At 30.7% G+C, this 18799-nt stretch overlaps 1 protein-coding gene across 2 annotated transcripts in view; it reads left to right on the top strand.

Moving 5' to 3' along the window:
* Positions 1-1724: 1724 nt before the first annotated feature.
* The window catches only part of LOC124536542 (facilitated trehalose transporter Tret1), a 71891-nt gene continuing 54816 nt past the window's right edge, over positions 1725-18799 (top strand). The window contains exon 1 of one of the 2 annotated variants that reach the window (XM_047113113.1): positions 1725-1946. In XM_047113113.1, the coding sequence (XP_046969069.1) occupies positions 1890-1946 (57 nt within the window). In that variant the 5' untranslated portion in view covers positions 1725-1889. Of the gene's footprint in view, positions 1947-13770; positions 13991-18799 lie in introns of those variants that run through there. The other variant, XM_047113111.1, reaches the window with a different exon arrangement.

Raw genomic sequence — 18799 nt, 5'->3', positions numbered from 1 at the left:
TGTCTTGCTTGCTTAAGGCTTTCTTAAAACTACAGTGGTGGCTAATCTTCATATCACGATATCAGATAAATATGCAAACAAAAAAAAATCCGTGTATTAATTTATAGATTACAATCTTTCTTTATCTATAGATTTAATTTGACTTATAATTATTAACAATACATTTAAAATAGTCAGGTTCGGAATCAACGATATCAAATTTTGGTAATTAGCTGACTCCAAATGATTATCGTAATTAAAGCTATATAATTGAATTTAATATTTATTTACTCAAATAATACACATGCTAATAAAAATCACTTCTTATATATATAATAGCCCTGGTTTTTCGTTGCATTGTAATCGTTTATCCTTCGTTAAAAATAAATATTTTGTTTTTCTAACGCATACATATACATATTATATACCTAGTAAACAATAAAATAATAGTTAAGACATAAAACTGCTCATTAGTCATTAGCAATGAAAGCTGAAAAAGCTGTGATACGAATTGTTGAATTGTAAAGCGATTTCACAGGCGAGACACTGTCATTGTTAGGTTGAACGTTTTCATATCACCTACGAAATAATATTATAAAATAATTAAATAATTCGCAAGTGGTAATAGCCCAGTGGTTAGAACGCGTGCCAAGCATCACTGAATATTCATGTTTATAATTCATCTTGTGCTCAGCGCTGAAGGAACACATAAGGTGGAATAAGTTCCAAAACTTCTTCTTAAAGGAGGCCTTAACTCAGCAGTGGATATTTACAGGCTGTTGCTGTTGTTGTTATAGTTGTTGTTTTGGTTGTGTCGTGTTGCGGGGTCGCTACGAATTTTCGGTCGTATGAAGTATATCGCTTGGAAGAACGATGTTTTAATCATTCAACAGATTCATTATTTGAATATTTATTCATGGTTATCTTATTAAAATAACCATATGAAAACTCATTTTAATATAACAAAACACTTTTCCTCATATAGACAATTTTCTCAGAATTTAAACGAGTGCTAGTACACGAGACGGTTAATAGTTATATTAATAAAGTACATATTTTATTTATTAAATCATATTAGCATATGACTTTCATTATGGATCTTATTTATAATACTTAATTTGATTATGTTTGTGTGTACTGTACTTTTTCAACCTACATAACTATGTTTATAAGATGATGTAAAATTTTAGGTTATTGTATAATGTATATTAAAAAGGCAATCAATGCAAACGTTACTAATTATGTAGCAGCTTGTGAATCTACCAATTAATCTTGATTTAGGCTGGAAAAGCCTCTTTTTTATGGACTATAATATAGAGTATAGTTGTAGCTTATTCAAATACGCTGCTAAACTGCGGTTTAATATAAACACCAAATATATACACTAATTAGCAGTTTATGCGATGTTATGTTTACATGTTAGTATAATATGGATTTGATCTTGCGATTACCGATAAAAATCCATGTGTTCTATTCACTAGGCAGTAGGCCATATCGGCTTCGAACAATTGAGTATATGTATTTATATCTTAAACGAGAAACAATATGTGTGTACATTAGTAAAATACGATTTTTATGAAATTATATCTACATATAACGAATAAGTTAATTCGTCCCTAACCTGCCTTCATATCGACTAAGCTGTATCACTTTCAACTTCCCCTACCCACCAACGAGTGACGTCTATTCTGACCTATCCGCCTCGTACGATAAGTAAGGGGATCCGGAATTATCACAGACTCCTCGTATCTTACAACTACAATTGTACTCACGAAATAGGGGTCCCGTTTAACGCATGCGCGGAACGGGGTGACTGACAGTCGTACACTAAGTTCACGTCGCGTTGCATCTCGTAAATTTTAACCTAATTCATTTAACAAGTTCACAAATAATAACATAATCTTGTGATAATGACGGAGAAAACGCAGATTGTGAATACGGAGACGATAGGATTGCTGGAGAAAAAGGTATGTTATAGTGATGTAATGTCAATTGAAGGTCATTCCATCAGCTGAAGGACGTCGGCTAATTTCGGTTTATTGTGATAATTTGATTCCGGCAACCTATTTTTAGGTTAAACGATAGTCTGTGACTTATCGTTGAATATACGTTCAGAAATTACAATTAATCCCTGTTGTTGAAAATAGAGCTTTAAGTTAATTTTAAGTTATTGAAATATTAATTAGAAGTAAACAAATAATATTAAAATTATTTGTACAAAATAAATATTTTTTATCTGTATGTTATACTACATATTCGATTTTTAAATTGCAAAAAATGAATAAAAAATACGGTTACATGCCAGAATCATCAGTGTGGATTAGTTAAATCAATATTATATTAAAATGGACATGTTATTCTACTTTCAATATTTACATTATTTATTTTCATCATAACGATATTTTTAAGTAAATGGTGGCAAATATTAAGTAGTAACGCTATGTTTACGATCGCGAGAGGAAAATTTTGACAATATCTTAATGGAATAAATATTACTATTTTGATAATTTAAAAATATTAATTTCTGGCTGTCACTATTATTAATAATTCACAAAGGGAAGTTATTTAATAGGATATGTTATTATGACAAATAAGTTGTTGTATTGAGACATATTCATTTCATATATCGAAGACAATAAGATTAAGACAACTTTACTACTGGATATAAATAAATATATTCCTGACTTTTTAATAATATACATATCTTTTTGGATATTATGTTTGTGATTTCAAATATATTGATATTTTTATAATAATTATAATGTCTGACAATGACTATTTTTTCACGTCTAAATTAAGCTGTTTAAGTAATAACATTACGTAAACAAAATATCTGTTGCGTGTTTTTTTCCAACTTGTGGTTTTGAGCAAAGATCGTGCATTTAAATTCCTAATGATATTTAATGTTCTGTGCTCATTATAATCTCCACTAAATCCATACAGAGAGGATAATAAATATGAAATTATTATAATTATAGCAAGTCATCCAGGAAAAAAATATAATATCACTTTTTAAAAACCCAAACTTATATGACGAATAATTTCAAAAGATACTAACTTACATTGAGTTATGGTTTGTTGTATGTACTTCTTAAAAAGTTATGTTAATAGTTAATCATGAATATTTAATTTTAATTAAGGTTGTGTTATTTGACGAAATATTGCGCAATAGGTATTTTTATCCAAATTCAGCGTAGAGTTGACGTCACAGCTCCCCCTACCTACGCAATTTCGGGGGTTAATTAATTTGTATGACATAAAGGATATAATTCCATGCGTTTTATAGAGAAAATATTTAATAATTATTGTAATGATATAATTTATTCTTAAAATTGCGAATGCGAATGTCCACCTGTCTGTTACGCTTTTACAGCTAAGCCAGTAAAATAAGATTTTTTTTTATGCCTGTCGACCTACGCCAACTTGACCGAAGTTGCGAGCGAGAATTAGTATAGAGCATTAAATGCCATAAACATTACTTTTTAATTAAAATTATTATTCAATAACATTATTCTACAAAGTTATATAAACTATTGTATCGATTTGCTTTTCTGAAAGTCATTGGGTTTTCCGAGGGTAATAGTCTTACCCCAACTCCATTCTACTAATGATTTATTGATATACTTTGAGCACCTACCGAGTAATATTCATTTCTTGTAGGTCATGTCACATCAATCAGTATGAGAGTCGACACCGCAAACAGTATATATATATATATATATATATCTTCTACGTACCTTCGTTTATTTATGGCAACTACTAATCATTTTATATGTATTTAAAAGTGGGGAAAACCACCGGCAGACATAGTCATAAATTATATACTAAAATCTTCTGCGACACGCGCTACATCGTAAGATATAAGAATTCAAAATATATTGATTTAATGGTGCAGAGAGGGACAGAATAATAATAAAAATAATGCCTCCTTCTTTTTTCTTATAAACATTTATAACGGTTTAGATAGACCCAATAACATAATATTTCAAAATTCGAATAGCCGAATCTCGACGCTCAGAATGCCTTTCTGTGATTGGTTCACATTCAGACTATACAGAAAATATATGGATTTGTATTTACATAGCAAATTAGTTGCAGTTCGTGTTTTAAGGGTTGGTTGTCATGTGTTAGACGTATAAATGTAGCCTTAGTCCTTCTGTGCTGTTCAAGTTTGCTTCGTACCAAATTTAATCAATTCAGTTCAGTGGTTTGACCTTGAAGAAGCAACCGTCAGACAGAGATCGATTATATGAAGAACATTGGTTATATTAAAGACTACACCGAATAAAAATATATGGGCATTTATTCCCGTATATGAGTTTACAATAATTTCGAACTTTAATTTTTTTTTTATAAATATAATATAATTAATATATAAGAATTGATAACATTAAATGTTTAAATATATACAAATATTAACTAAAACTAGTTACTGTATAAATCTTGACTTGGAATGGTGGCAAGAATGCTAGCAGCATTTCCCCGTTGAATCGCAATTCCGATCCTCTGGGCAAAAAACGAACCAGCCCTCCTGTCACCAGTGGAGGCAATGAGGCGAGGTGTTATACTTTTGATGAAGCTTTTTGCACCACTACTCCAAGTACTTCGAACTTAAAATGTAATAATATTTAAACACAGGGTATCTTATCTAAGGACATTAGTTCGAACAATGTACCGATATGTTTTGTAGACGTTATTGCGTCAACCTGTCTGTTCTTGTTGTTTATTGCATGTTATTGTTAGTATTCTAATCAATACAATTATACTTAGTCAATATCAGTAGAGGGTATGTGTGTGTGAAAGCTACGCTTGATAATCAAAACATTTCATTCTATTATACTAGTGTACTTTGTGGAAAGTACAAGCATGTAGAGTTGGCTACATTTTTCTTCGACATTTTCTCAGCGCTATCAGTCTATCTAGGCACATAAATTAAAGCTTAACAATGATTACCAAAGAAAATAAAAGAAAATCGGTTCAAAAACAAAGGAGCAATTGGTCTCTGCTTATTTATTTATAGATAAACTATAATTTGATTGACAAAGAGTTCTGGTGGTAGGACTTTGTGGTGCAAGACCGTCTGGGTACAGAACAGTTTGTAAACGGTTGCAAACAGCAACAGTTATTGTTATTGTGTTCCACTTTGAATGATGAACCAGAGTAACTTCAAGTACAAGGATCAAATATCTTAGTTTCCAAGAGTATACTCTTGGAGTATAGTCAATGGCGCTGTAAGGAACGGTTATTACTTTTATTGCAGTATAGAATATCATTGTTGCAGTACAAATTTTATTGGCATCATATGGTTTATTCCCCTCCCTATTTATATTAAAATAAAAAGAAAATTAAATATATAATATTATTTTTAAACAATTCAACCTACTTTAATATGATTCAAATGATTTTTGTGCTTTTCTGGTAAATGAAAGTAAATAAAATTGCTACTTGGGACGCTGTGAGGGAATGATTTTAGGAAAATTATGGTTATGCATTTTTATTTATTTATTTATACGGCTCTAAAATTGTATGTGAAACTTTTAGGTATAGTTATATAGATTGTATAGAGATATTAATAATATCAATTTCTTTGTTGGATTTTTATATAAACTCCAAGGACGATAATTTCGGGATTTCATGATAACTAGCCATATTTGTTTAGCATTCCATTCCTAATATAAGCCAAGAATGCATCTGATAATAGAATGCTTCGACAATGACGGCAGTACAACGAGCACGTTAATATGATCGGATAGGTCATATCCTGTTGTTCCAGGCGAATAATGAAAGACGTTATCGAGCCCACGCTCAATCAAATGTTTGTTCAGGACACTTCGGTCTTGTTAAAATAACTAATACATATAAATATAGTAAAACTCATCCTATTTATAGATTGCGTTTGATCAACTATACGCAATAAAAAGTGTAATCTTTAAGCTATCGTCGCGATCTACGAATTCAATGTCAGTGAAAAGGAAGAAAGGCTTAAGTGCCTATCTGTTACGTTCGAAAATGAATCTTAAATTTGTGCTTTTAAATGTAAATCTACACGATAGGTTGCGGGATCTAAATTTTGTTGATTTTCATGTTTAATTGGTGTTTATAATTCATATCCTGGTCGGCAGTGAAGGAAAACATTGTGAGGATATTTGGAAGGGTCGGGTGAAGCAAACACGCATTGGAACAGCGTAATGAAACATTCTATAAATCTTCTGCCCAAAAACGCTTATTATTTTTACTTACATTGTTTCATTACTATTTAAAATGGAACTGTTAAGCGGTATAACAAAGATATCTTCGATACAACTTTTCCTCTTTCTTATAGAATGTGGTAGAAGTACTGTACTTTGAAAACTTATATGTTGTATTAAGAAGGTCAGTTACATCATCTTAGGTCAATATTATTTAGAACTATTCAAGTAGTTTTTCAAGAAAATCTTAAGAAAAAGACTTGAAATTATATTAGAATATATTATAGTTGAGTCGCATTAAAAATAAATTAGCTTTTTAAGCGAAAACAAAAAAAACTTATAATTATTTAATCTATAATTAATCCTTTAATTATTTATTATAGTACATAATTTGTAATGAAGGATAAAGTGTTAAAGGTCATTGGTATATTACTTATTTTTATTGTTTTAAAATGTCTACAATTTGTTAGCATTTTGTTTCTGAGATTTTCCGGAACGAAACGGCTGGACCGATTTCGACTCTTCTCCACTGGAAGAAAGGTGTTACAATAAGGAGTAAGTTGGGATACAACAATAACTTTTTTGTTAAATTCAAATAAGCATGAAGTCGACCACAGACTAGTATAAAATAAGAAATGTTTTTCAAGGTCCGAATAATTTAATTAGGAAAAGTACATTATAATAAATTACTTGAAATATGTAGAACAAAACGTAAAAAGGGTTTCATGTTAACCTGAGGTCCATTTTATTATAATCTACATAAAATATCACTAGGTCATCATAAATATAATTGTTACCTCGAATATGAAAGAAACAAGTAAAAAATTCTACGAATAAATACTACGACCTATGACCTATAGTTACAATATTCCATAACGTAGTTACAGGTTGGCCGAGCTCGACCGTTTATTCGCGAGGACTTTAATTATATTTTACCGTAATAATGAATTATTATTAAATTATGTTTATAAGAAACTGTTACGTTGAAGATCTTATAATATAATAATAGTAGTGTGAAGTTGTGTCGCGTTTACGGAAACAATATTTTTCGTAATTGAAAATATATTGGCATTTTGTTACAGCTACACCAATAAGAGACTCTAATTTTAATCAACGAAACGAAACCCTGTAATTAGTCATCTTAAAATATTGTAGAACTAAATCTGAGTCGAGATGGCTCAGTGGTTAGAACGCGTGCATCTTAACCGATGATTGCGGGTTCAAACCCAGGCAAGCACCGCTGATTCATGTGCTTAATTTGTCTTTATAATTCATCTCGTACTCGGCGGTGAAGGAAAACATCGTGAGGAAACCTGCATGTGACAAATTTCATAGAAATTCTACCACATGTGTATTCCACCAACCTGCATTGCATTGGAACAGCGTGGTGGAATATGTTCCAAACCTTCTCCTCTAAAGGACAGGAGGCCTTTAGCCCAGCAGTGGGAATTTACAGGCTGTTGCTGTAAATCTGAGTGATATGTTTATTGGTCAAGGAAGTGACGTCACCTTTCAGACGTATTAAAAGCAAGGGAAATACATCCTGGGTTGTCATGGTCAACAAATTTGTGACTGTTAGTTGCATTCTTTAATTTGATTATAATTGAAAATTAATTAGTGGTTAATCAGTATTCATCGATGTTTATTATATGGTTGATTATAATAATCTATATTATAGATTAAAAAATATATATGTAAGTATGTAAGTAAGTATTGTCTGGAAGAGATCGCTGTTGCCTGGAAGAGATCGCTGTTTTAGCGATAAGGCCGCCTATTGTACATTTTTCTATTCTTTGTTTTTGTAAAATTGTTCCTATTATTTTTGTCTATATTGGTGTGCAATAAAGAGTATATAAATATAAATAAATAAAATAAATATACTAAATTTTAAGCCTTCGTCCGCGATATTACTAAGAGATTACATAAAAAAATCAATGTACGTTCATTGACATGCTTAAGCCCGCGGCAGTCGCTCGACCCAAATGCAAACATGCAACAGCAGTCTATTTCATCGATTGCGATGATCATTTGCGGTCAAAATCATATACAATAATATTGATGTATTTTTGTTTGACCTCAATTGCAAATATCACTCAATGTACCGTATTTTTTGTTACGGTTATGTTGTAAAAAATTATAGTTTTAACTCTCTATCGGAAACGGTAAAGCCTCGAATATATCTCAATAGACATAAAGATGAAATATTGTTGAACGATGATTGCTTATTCGCCTTAATTTTTCACTTGAGTTTTTGTCAAACGATGCGATTCCGCTACGCGAGCACGGTTTGTTTTATAAAACGTGTCTTGTGTTTGACAATATTACAGACATCCGCAATGAACATGATCTACTTATAACTCAAATGTCAAAATATTATCTTTATTGTGCGTTAAATATTTGCCTTGATTTATTCCTCAAATAAAACTGATAAATGTATGGATATTCTTTATATTTTTTTTTTCTATTTGCGTTATTTTCCATTTTTATGTAAAGCAATTAGGCTCTCTACAAATAAGGGTGTTTGGAGAGTTCATGGAAATACCTAAACACGCCACGCTTCGCCATTAAAATTGTTTAAATGTTTGGTAGTGCCATAAGTTTGAAACTATGTTCTTTTCTGAATCGTCTTAAGGACCTTTACATTAGGGATATCAGTACTTTAGCAACAGATAGGTGGACAAAGTTTTCATTAAAAAAAAAAGAAAATAATTAGCTAATCTTACGGTTATGACCTTTAGATCAACTACACAACAAGATCGAGTAGAATATTTAAGCATTTGCTTAAGATTTTAAATTAACATGGTTATTTTTAACATTGAACAAGACATTCGTAGATAATGCCGAAATATCCAGCACCAGCGGATAAAATAAAACACATGGTAAAAATCCCGTAATAATAACTGTAATAATAAGCATGTGTTATTGTGATATATGAGGGTATGATGTGCTTAGGAAATAAACTGAAATAAATCGGCTAAAATGTTTTGTAGAGCTCTAAAATTCTCATAAAGAAACTTTTGCGATTTCCAGGGATTCATGCCAAAAATTACCAATGGTTTAAAAACATGTTCATTACCCTAAACTTATGTGTGTTTGGATATGTGTGTTATTGTATCATAACAATCGACGATTTGTCAGAGTCACGCAGAGTGAGGAAAATCAACAGACACTAAATTAAAACCAAATACATTGACGACATAAGCTTTTACGTGCCAATTTACGGGGCATTGAACCCAATGGTTTACGGAACTGCAACATTGAATTTTTCAATGCCACCAAACCAATACATCGTAACCAATTTTCATTTTATTATGTCACGGTCTGCATTTCAATGATCGATTATTATAATAATCCAAATTAACTTTAATTGACGTTTAACTTTAAAGCGTTTCATTTAATTAGACAAGAGTACTGAATTAACTCTTGTCACGTCTATAGTTTTTTAAAATAGAATCTAGAACGATAAATAATTTTACCTTATAAGATAATATTATGTATCTTTTCTAAATCGTGTTCTTTATCAAATTATAGGGTTTATTTATAAATGTCTTCATTTATTTGTCTGGATTTGGGTTTCATTAAATTAATTTAAAATCCCTAAAAGATAAGTCCATGTCTACTATATATTGATACTATAAAGTTTTACTATTTTTTACATAGGAGATCATCTCCGTAAGTAATGAATAAATTCTAAAAATGTTTATCTGGCACATTATTCATGTGTGCTTATAAGAACAAATCGCTCTATAGCAATAAGACTACCGTTTGTTCATAGCATTTTTTTTATTTGTTAAGCATATTTTATTCTTTATTGGTGGTAGGGCTTTGTGCAAGCCTGTCTGGGTAGGTACCACCCACTTATCAGTTATTCTATCGCCAAATAACAGTACTCTGTATTGTTGTGTTCCAGTTTGAAGGGTGAATGAGCCAGTGTAACTACAAGCACAAGGGACATAACATCTTAGTTCCCAAGGTTGGTGGCGCATTGACGATGTAAGGAATAGTTAATGTTTCTTACAGCGTCATTGTCTATGGGTGATGGTGATCACTTACCATCAGGTGGCCCATATGCTCGTCCGCCAACCTATTCCATAAAAAAATCTAATGTCAAGGTGATACCAGTTTATGTTACAACATTATTATAATTGATTAAAATAAGAAGCGCAGACTATTTTATGTGAAATATTTTTCACATTGAAATTTTATATTTTTCCTGTAGTTAGGTCGAGGTCTTTCATACATTTGATTATACGAATAAACGCGTGTCCTTTATATATTACCATGTTTTTTCTTCCCTATCATATTTTTTTTTAGTTATGTGAGGTCAAGATCATTGTCGAACTTCTTAAAAATGTTTTATTTATCGTGTCTTTTAAGGAAAGACGGAACATAGTTCGTATGAATTTATTCCTTTATTATTGTCGATTACACCTTAAATATATATGACAGTCATACCTAACTTCCCAATGCAATTACACTGACCCGTAAGTTATTTGCATTTGAAGTAAATACTAGATTTAATAATATTTAAAACATTCCCTTGTCTTAAGATTCGAGCTTTTATGTGGGTACCGTGATCTCATTAGCAACTATCAAAAACTGACATACGTTCTAGATAACCAAAAAAACTTCCAAACACAATATCATCATTAACATATAACGTCATAATTTCTAATACATTCATTCATCATTCATTCGCATAGTTAAGTTACCTATATAAAACAGTGTAGCCCTTTTCCAGACTGACCTAGAACAGGTTGGGCGAGTGAATGTTGAATTGACAGCTAATCGAGTGCATAATGTAAATTGTGATTGAATGCCTCGTGTTGCAGATTGGCTTTTACGACATTTTAATATTATGGAGAAGATATACATAAGAGTATTATTTGACTAGCTGTGATAGCCACTTCGTGCGCATTTGAATTTGACAAAAAAAATATTGTTGTAGCTTAAGTTACTCCTTATTACACCAGCTATCTGCCAGTGAAAGTCCTGTAAAAATCGCTCCGCTCGTTCCAGGAATGAGCTGGAACAAACAGACAACTCAAAAAATTAAAAACAAGGGTTTTTTGGTGTATGTATTGACCGTGTATACATACATATGTATTTAGTTAAAAGCGGTGATTTTAATATTACAAACAAACACTCCAATATTTTTATATATATAGATGAGATAATCACAACTATGCTCAACATTTTAGTCTTTACAGTTCACCTTTTTGTCTTCAGAAGAAAAGGGGATGATAATCTCTATATACACTTCATAATTAAATTCAAAGTGCTACTTTATTAAAGTAATCTCTTAGCACTTTTGAATGTAGATAAATCTAATTTAGAGGTACCTACATCTTATAATGTAGGAATATTCTGTTCTGTTCAAGATCTTTTATACAATCCAACATGCGAATTCCCCTAAAACTAGCCTATGTTTGTCCTATGGGTTCAAAATTTATATGAATTTATATGAATAAATAAATGTTCTTAATAAAGTGCAAGAAGTTTTGACATATAGCCAATATTTCTGACACTTTAACATCAATACAATAGAAAAAATTACATTGTTATAAATATATTCATAATATAAAAAATATATAAACGCCAACTTAGAACAATTTTAATATATATATTATTGATACAACATTATTGTTATTTACAGACAATAATGTCAACATATCACACCGCTTGATCCTCATGTGTGGTCCCGACGCATTTCCGCAGTCGCGTTGACTGATGCAACGCACTTGGCTTAGAAAACCAGTTTTAGAACGAATTCAATAAAAAATTAGCGCGACCAATTAGATTTGCTTTGGTATTTGAATTCCCTTTTAATTAACTTAATTTGATTTGTGCTCGTTTGTTAGTTAATAATATCTCCAAATATTTAAACCGATTATAATAATTTTATTTTTAATGATGATGTTTTCAAATTAAGGTTATTTATATTAAAAAAAAATCTCGAATACTTAAAACAAGCAATACCGGGTATTTATATATTTATTTGATTTATTATTGGGTAAAACGAACAAAAAGAAAAAACATTTTGGTTAAGGCGTTGAGATAGATTAGTGCCGTGGTGAGCAGAGGTGTAAATAGGGTTTATATCTAAGGAGTTTTAGAGGAAAGAGGTCAGCCAACCCAATTGATTAAAAATTGACAATATTGTAAATTTAAAAGTTCAATATCCCTTAACGTTTAAATCCATATATATATACCACAGCTATAAATGCTATTTTCTTTTTCACTTCATCGAATCTATCATTCTAGACATCCGACTTAAATAAAGATATTTCTTTTTGGAATCGAATTTGAATTTCTAATATACATAGATTACAAAGAATTTTGATATATGATTTCTTAAAATGGATTTGCTTTTTAATAATAGTTTATTTACTCCAGCTATATATGTATTATAATTATTAATTTTATGTGTTTTTACTTAACATAAACCATTAATGAATTCTAGATAATGTTATTCAATTCAAAAATAGTTCCGAGAATTTATTTTTGTTGTTCAAGTTTAATAAATGGAAAATTTATTAAAAATGAAAATAAAATATTTATACTCTGTTTTAATTATGGGTGAACCGGATTCTTTTATGTATATCGTATTCATTTCTATTGATATTTTTGGTGATTTACGTTAAATTAATTTAGCATTAAATTTGTTAAAATAAACTTGAATTTTACAGTTTTATTGACTTCTATTTTTATCTATATTTAACTATTTAGATGCCTATTTATTTTAATAAGAAATGTGACATTATTAATTTAGCGGTAAAGACATTAATTTCTAGATAAAATAAATCAAAGATAATACACAACATATAATAATGATAATATATGATAACAAATAATAATAATAATATACCTCTGAAATAAAAGACCAATTACAGATTATTCTAATAATATATAAACCCAAGAATATGAAATTTACGCTTAATAATCCAAATTATTGAATAATTACCAATTTAATTAATTAACGCAACTCATGCTTAGTATTTTTAATTGTCTGCGATATTCGAAAGGCGGAAAAATCGTAATATCATCATAAATCAATATGAATATAGTGACTATTTTAAAGTAAATATATAAATATGTAATAGTAATAAAAATTACATTCTATATGTTTAAGTATTACAAATAAACAATTTAATTACTCTTTATGTATCTAAATTATCTCCATGGTACCTTGTCTATAGTAGATTAGTAAACTTATGATAAATTAAAAAAAAAACACACTGTCAGTGATAATATTGTCATGTGTCATTAAAATTAAAAAAGTTAAATTAATCTTAATAAAATCAGTATGGATGACACCCAAACGATATTTATTGCTGAAACGTCAATATAGTTCACAAAATATATCTACTGTATAAATAATGCGAACTGTGAAAAACCGTTCCGGTTTTGTTCAGTTCAAGTATTTATTTCGGTAAACTGAATACCTCCGTCAGTTTACCTCGACATTACCAGCCGAAAGGTACACGCTGCTCAATTTTTAATATAACTGTCATTAGTTTTGGCGCGAAAGTCACAGACGTAATATATTTCACATTGTTTTGTTTTTTTTTTTTTTTTTAAATCGATTATGAATAAAGTGCATGAAGGAAATAAACATTGATATATTACAGCTGAACGTTCTACGTTGCATTTGTTTTAACAATAATCTCAAGGTTTATAGTGTAGTGTGTGATAAGTGAGGAAAGTTATTTGATTGATAAGGATATTGCGGATTAATTGTATGAAAAATGTTTGAAAAAAAGTGTTACTATGATAACAATGGATTCGTTATGTCGGAGAAAAATGTACGGATGGCGGAAAAGGTATGACATTTTTTTAATGCGTTATCTTACAAATAATGGTCTTACAATAACATCATAAGGCTATGCAGGTTTCAAGAGGAACGTGTTTTTGAGATGAATTATAAATATATATGAAGTGAAAATAATTTCTTCTTGCCCGGACCCAAACTCGCTATTTCGGCTTGAGTTCCTCGTGTTCAATCCACAGGGAAATGAAAGGATTAATACTTTTATAGCTGTATCAACCTTGATGAGTTACCGTGACTTCCCATGCATGACGGATTGTATCAATACACTAATTACTATCATTAGACTGTGAGGCAACGTGAACTAATTTTTAGTTTAAAGAAATAATGCAGACGCAACGATCTTTTTTTTAATTTATTTTGTTTAATTGTTTAATATTTTGTTTAATTATAAATAAAATTTCGAAGAAGTAATTTTAAGGCAAACTATTACGAAGATTGAATATAATGTCGCTGGCCGCTTATTTCACCGCCTCACAATAGTGAAGTACACTTGTTCTGACACTTTATGTATTGTAACTTGTGTTTAAGAGTAACTGATATATTGAATACTAATTGTTGTATGCGGCTTAACTCTCCTTTTATAGAAAAAAACGATTTAATATTGCTCGATACAAAATTTCATCAAATTTGGTTCAGTGGCCGTGAAACAGCAACAGACAAAGAGTAACTTTCGCATTTGTATTAGTATAGATTTTAACAATGATATTAATTCAGAACCGAATAATATATTGGATTTTGGCTTGAATTGGTTTTAAACAAAGGTGAACTTAGAACTCATATAGAAAAATTACGATTGGTTTAGTCGTTCATCAAATTCCACACATTCGCTTGTTAAATAATAGTGGATCATCAATACTTAAAAGTGATTATAATATCAATAACGAATATATAGGTCTTATATTTTTCGCTTATTAATAAATAAAATATATTATTTAATTGGTTTAGGGCGTAACGCCATCCCATTTGCTCATCAGATTCTACTGCCAAAAAGACTTGCTCAGATTTGTTGTGTTACGGTTTGAAACATGTGTGGTTAGTGTTTTCATACACGAGGGACGTCACATCTTCGTTACCTAGATTGTTGGCGTATTGTTAAGGAACGGTTAATATTTCTTACTACGCTCATATCTCATTGCAATGAGACCACTTGGTGGGGCTTTGTGGAAGCCCGTCTGGGTAGGTACCACCCACTCATCAGTTATTCTACCGCCAAATAACAGTACTCAGTATTGTTGTGTTCCGGTTTGAAGGGTGAGTGAGCCAGTGTAGCTACAGGCACATTGATGATGTAAGGAATAGTTAATATTTCTTACAGCGTCATTGTCTATGGGTGTTGGTGACCACTAACCATCAGTTGGCCCATATGCTCGTCCGCCAACTAATACTATAAAAAAAAATAGTAATCACTAATCACCAGGTGGCCCATCCATTACTGACTTCAAATAGGTACATACATTAGAAAAAGATTTTTAAATAAAGAATATTCACAATAGATTTGGTGACGTCATCGCCACTATATATGAAAAAAAGCAAAACTACTAGCCTCTTTTTTAAGTTGGCTAAAATACGGTAATAGATAATGATTATTATCAATCTTTGCGTAATTTAAGAATGTAATTACTAAGTATTGATTTCATTGCTTACCGCGATCGTGATTAATTAATGTAATACGATTTATAAAGGATTGTTCGTAATCATTGTTGATATTTTTTATATTAATTAAATATAATTGTATCATTTCATAACCTGTATTATTAATCTGTATTAGTACTATAATTAAATCTGAAAATCAATTGATTACAATTTCTCATTTTCGAATTCAAGTCATCCTTGTTTTAAAATTGTGCCGTCAATTTTTGTATATTTTTGATTTTTCAATGCTCCCGTTTTAAAGAGATTTTATTTTCTGCTTTTGCAGGACCTCCAAATCATTAGATAAAAAAATCAAAGCAATTCCAAATGTATTGAGTATGACTATTATTATTATACTAATATCAACCAAGATTTAAATTTATAATAAATATGTTCCACTGCTGTTCCGAAGGTCGAAGATTAGTTCGTATTCCACCACGCCTGCCCAATAACTGTTAGAGGATATACATATATCTGTGGCAGATTTTAATGCGACACATGAAAATTTCTTCCTGTTTTCCGCCATTGTTACGAAATAAGAACAGTCAGAGTAAGAAAACCTTCTTCAGTTTTCAAATTAATTCCTTCATCAAGTCTTTAATTCTTAGTACCTTTTGAATCTAAACATCAAATCATTGCGACGCAATATGTCATTTTCAATCTGATCGATTTTAAAGTGACGAACCTTTTCTTACCCCGACTGTACAATTCAAACTTGCCCGGGTTTAAAGCCGTTTTTTTATAGCTGGAAAAACGTTTTACGCGCTTCCCCCACGTGATGGAAATTTTGTTACTTCCGAGATGCCGAGTGCGCCCAGGTCCATTGGGTATACCCACCTAAAAAACTAGCGGTACCCTCACCGTCTGTCGGCGGGCGCCACGGGATCGCTCACGCATGCTACCGTGGCACCGGGTTTGAACCCAGAACAAGGCTCTGAATTTATCAATGTATGTATATTGTAATAAATTAAATTAGTATATAAGGAAGTAATACGATACGAATTATGTGTAACAGATCGATTTGCTTTGAACGTGTTACATACCTATGTACTTATAACCGTTTAGAAATGAACATTGCAAATTCCATCGGTTTTCATAAACATGTAAAAGAAATCGCAAAATAGTGTTCGGTAAAATAAATAAAATACGTAGTAATGGGGAAATATAAAACATATATCTTCATTAAATCCAAAAACTAGTGACCCGCCCAGGATTCGCACGGTCCTAATGCTATCAGCATTAAATAAACTACAAAATGTCTTCCAATGTTCACAGTTATTCAATCATTCTGTACTATATTGTGTAGCTGTGCCTGCGACATTGTATGCGCTTAAATTTAACAAAAAAAAAATTTTTAGTCTAAGTTACTCCTTATTATATCATCTGCTAGTGAAAGTCCCGTCAAAATCGGTCCATCCGTTCCAGAGATTAGCCGGAACAAACAGACAGACAGACAGATAGATAAAAATTGTAAAAAATGTTATTTTGGTATATGTATCGTGTATACATACATAAGCATTGAGTAAAAAAGGTCTATTTAACCTATAGATGAGTGTTACATTATTATACCTATAAAGTTTCTCTTGAATTAATGTATCTATTCAAAAAACTGCTTCAAATAATGCAATTTTAAAGATCTAAGCATACATAGGGACAGACAACGGTAAGCGATTTTGTTATATACTATGTAATGATGATAAAATAAAGTAGCATAATTTTAACGCTGGCTATTTGAATGTCTCCATATATTAGTCAATGAATATGTATGAATAGATAATCTACTGACATGTATGCTTTGTGAGTTTTGTGCTTGTGTTTGTAAGTGTTAAGTAAACGAGTCAATATATTAAGAAGCACAAAAGATACTGAATATTTTCCATGACATTGAAATGATATCTATGAAAGAAGGTATTTGGTCATCTGCCTTCTGTTTGAAACTAGCTGCCACCCGTGATTTTGCTCGCGTTTTCAGTGTTGGTCGATGTTTTAAAATACTGGTGAGGATATAACATTGATTTCGAGTCAATTGTATTCTCATAAACAGATATGTTATACCCATACCAAACAACAGAAAAAAGTGTGCCGCGCCGGGGACCGTTTATTTTACATTTCGTTACAAGTAAAAAGGATAACTTGATAAGAACAATAAGAAAAAAAGAGGCAACTAGATGTTTTAATTGCGCAAAACGTATGACAACGTAATTATTATGTATTATAACGTATTACTACGTAAAACGACTAAAGGCAAACGTCCCAATTAGGACGTTTTCTAGTCTTCACTTTTTGCGCGTTAATAATATATCTGTTTACTAGAACATCATTGTTTCGAGTACACAAGAGACAAGCACTACTTAAGGGTTCGTCGTAAGGTGTTAGGCTTAAAAATTATCCTGTCTTGCTATGTATGAAATTTCATTAAATTCGGTTTGGCATTTTGGCCGTGAAAGAGCAATAGTAACAGAGTTGCTTCTGTAATAAAAATGTTCTTTTTTTTACTATAGATAAAATAGTTTCGAGCCGCAATATCTTTAAATCAATAGGCAGTTAATTTGCATAATGAAAAGATCGGATGTTCTAGAGTTTTTATTATGCGTTGCTCGTTCATTGCAAGTGATGCATCCGCAAGTTGAGTAAGACACATCTTTGCGTGTCGATTAAGAGGAAATAAAGTTTTAATAAAAGCAATGACAATCGATCGTAAATACGATGACGAAATCATTTAAAAATATACTTCGATGCGATTAGTAATACACGTGTAAATAAAATATCTAAATGTTTTTTTTTAAATTAATATATTGCATTATACACAACTATCTTATTCTTCTATTCTTAAAGGCTATAAAAGGTTGTCACTAAGGACAGTACAGGCGTATATGTGCAAGCACAAGTATATCTTTTTGGCAATTTGCTACGATTAAAGGTAGATTACGCGCTGAACATACGATTGATTCATTAATATTGCTTGACATACGCACAGATAATAAATAAGTTACGATTTTATTTGTACCTGTCAAGTTTTTCTTACAATAAATAAATATTCCACAGCTTGTATAAACTATATACATCGCGAAAAACAAATATGTATTTTTTAACTTATTAAAATAACCAGTTTTTAGAAAATACATTTAAATATTATTTACTATTTGTTGTTAATATCGAGCTGGTAGCT

The sequence above is a fragment of the Vanessa cardui genome, chromosome 16 (genome assembly GCF_905220365.1).
Source record: "Vanessa cardui chromosome 16, ilVanCard2.1, whole genome shotgun sequence".
Classification (NCBI taxonomy): domain Eukaryota; kingdom Metazoa; phylum Arthropoda; class Insecta; order Lepidoptera; family Nymphalidae; genus Vanessa; species Vanessa cardui.
Note: the sequence above shows the minus strand (reverse complement) of the source record. Positions and strands in the feature narration are given on the sequence as shown.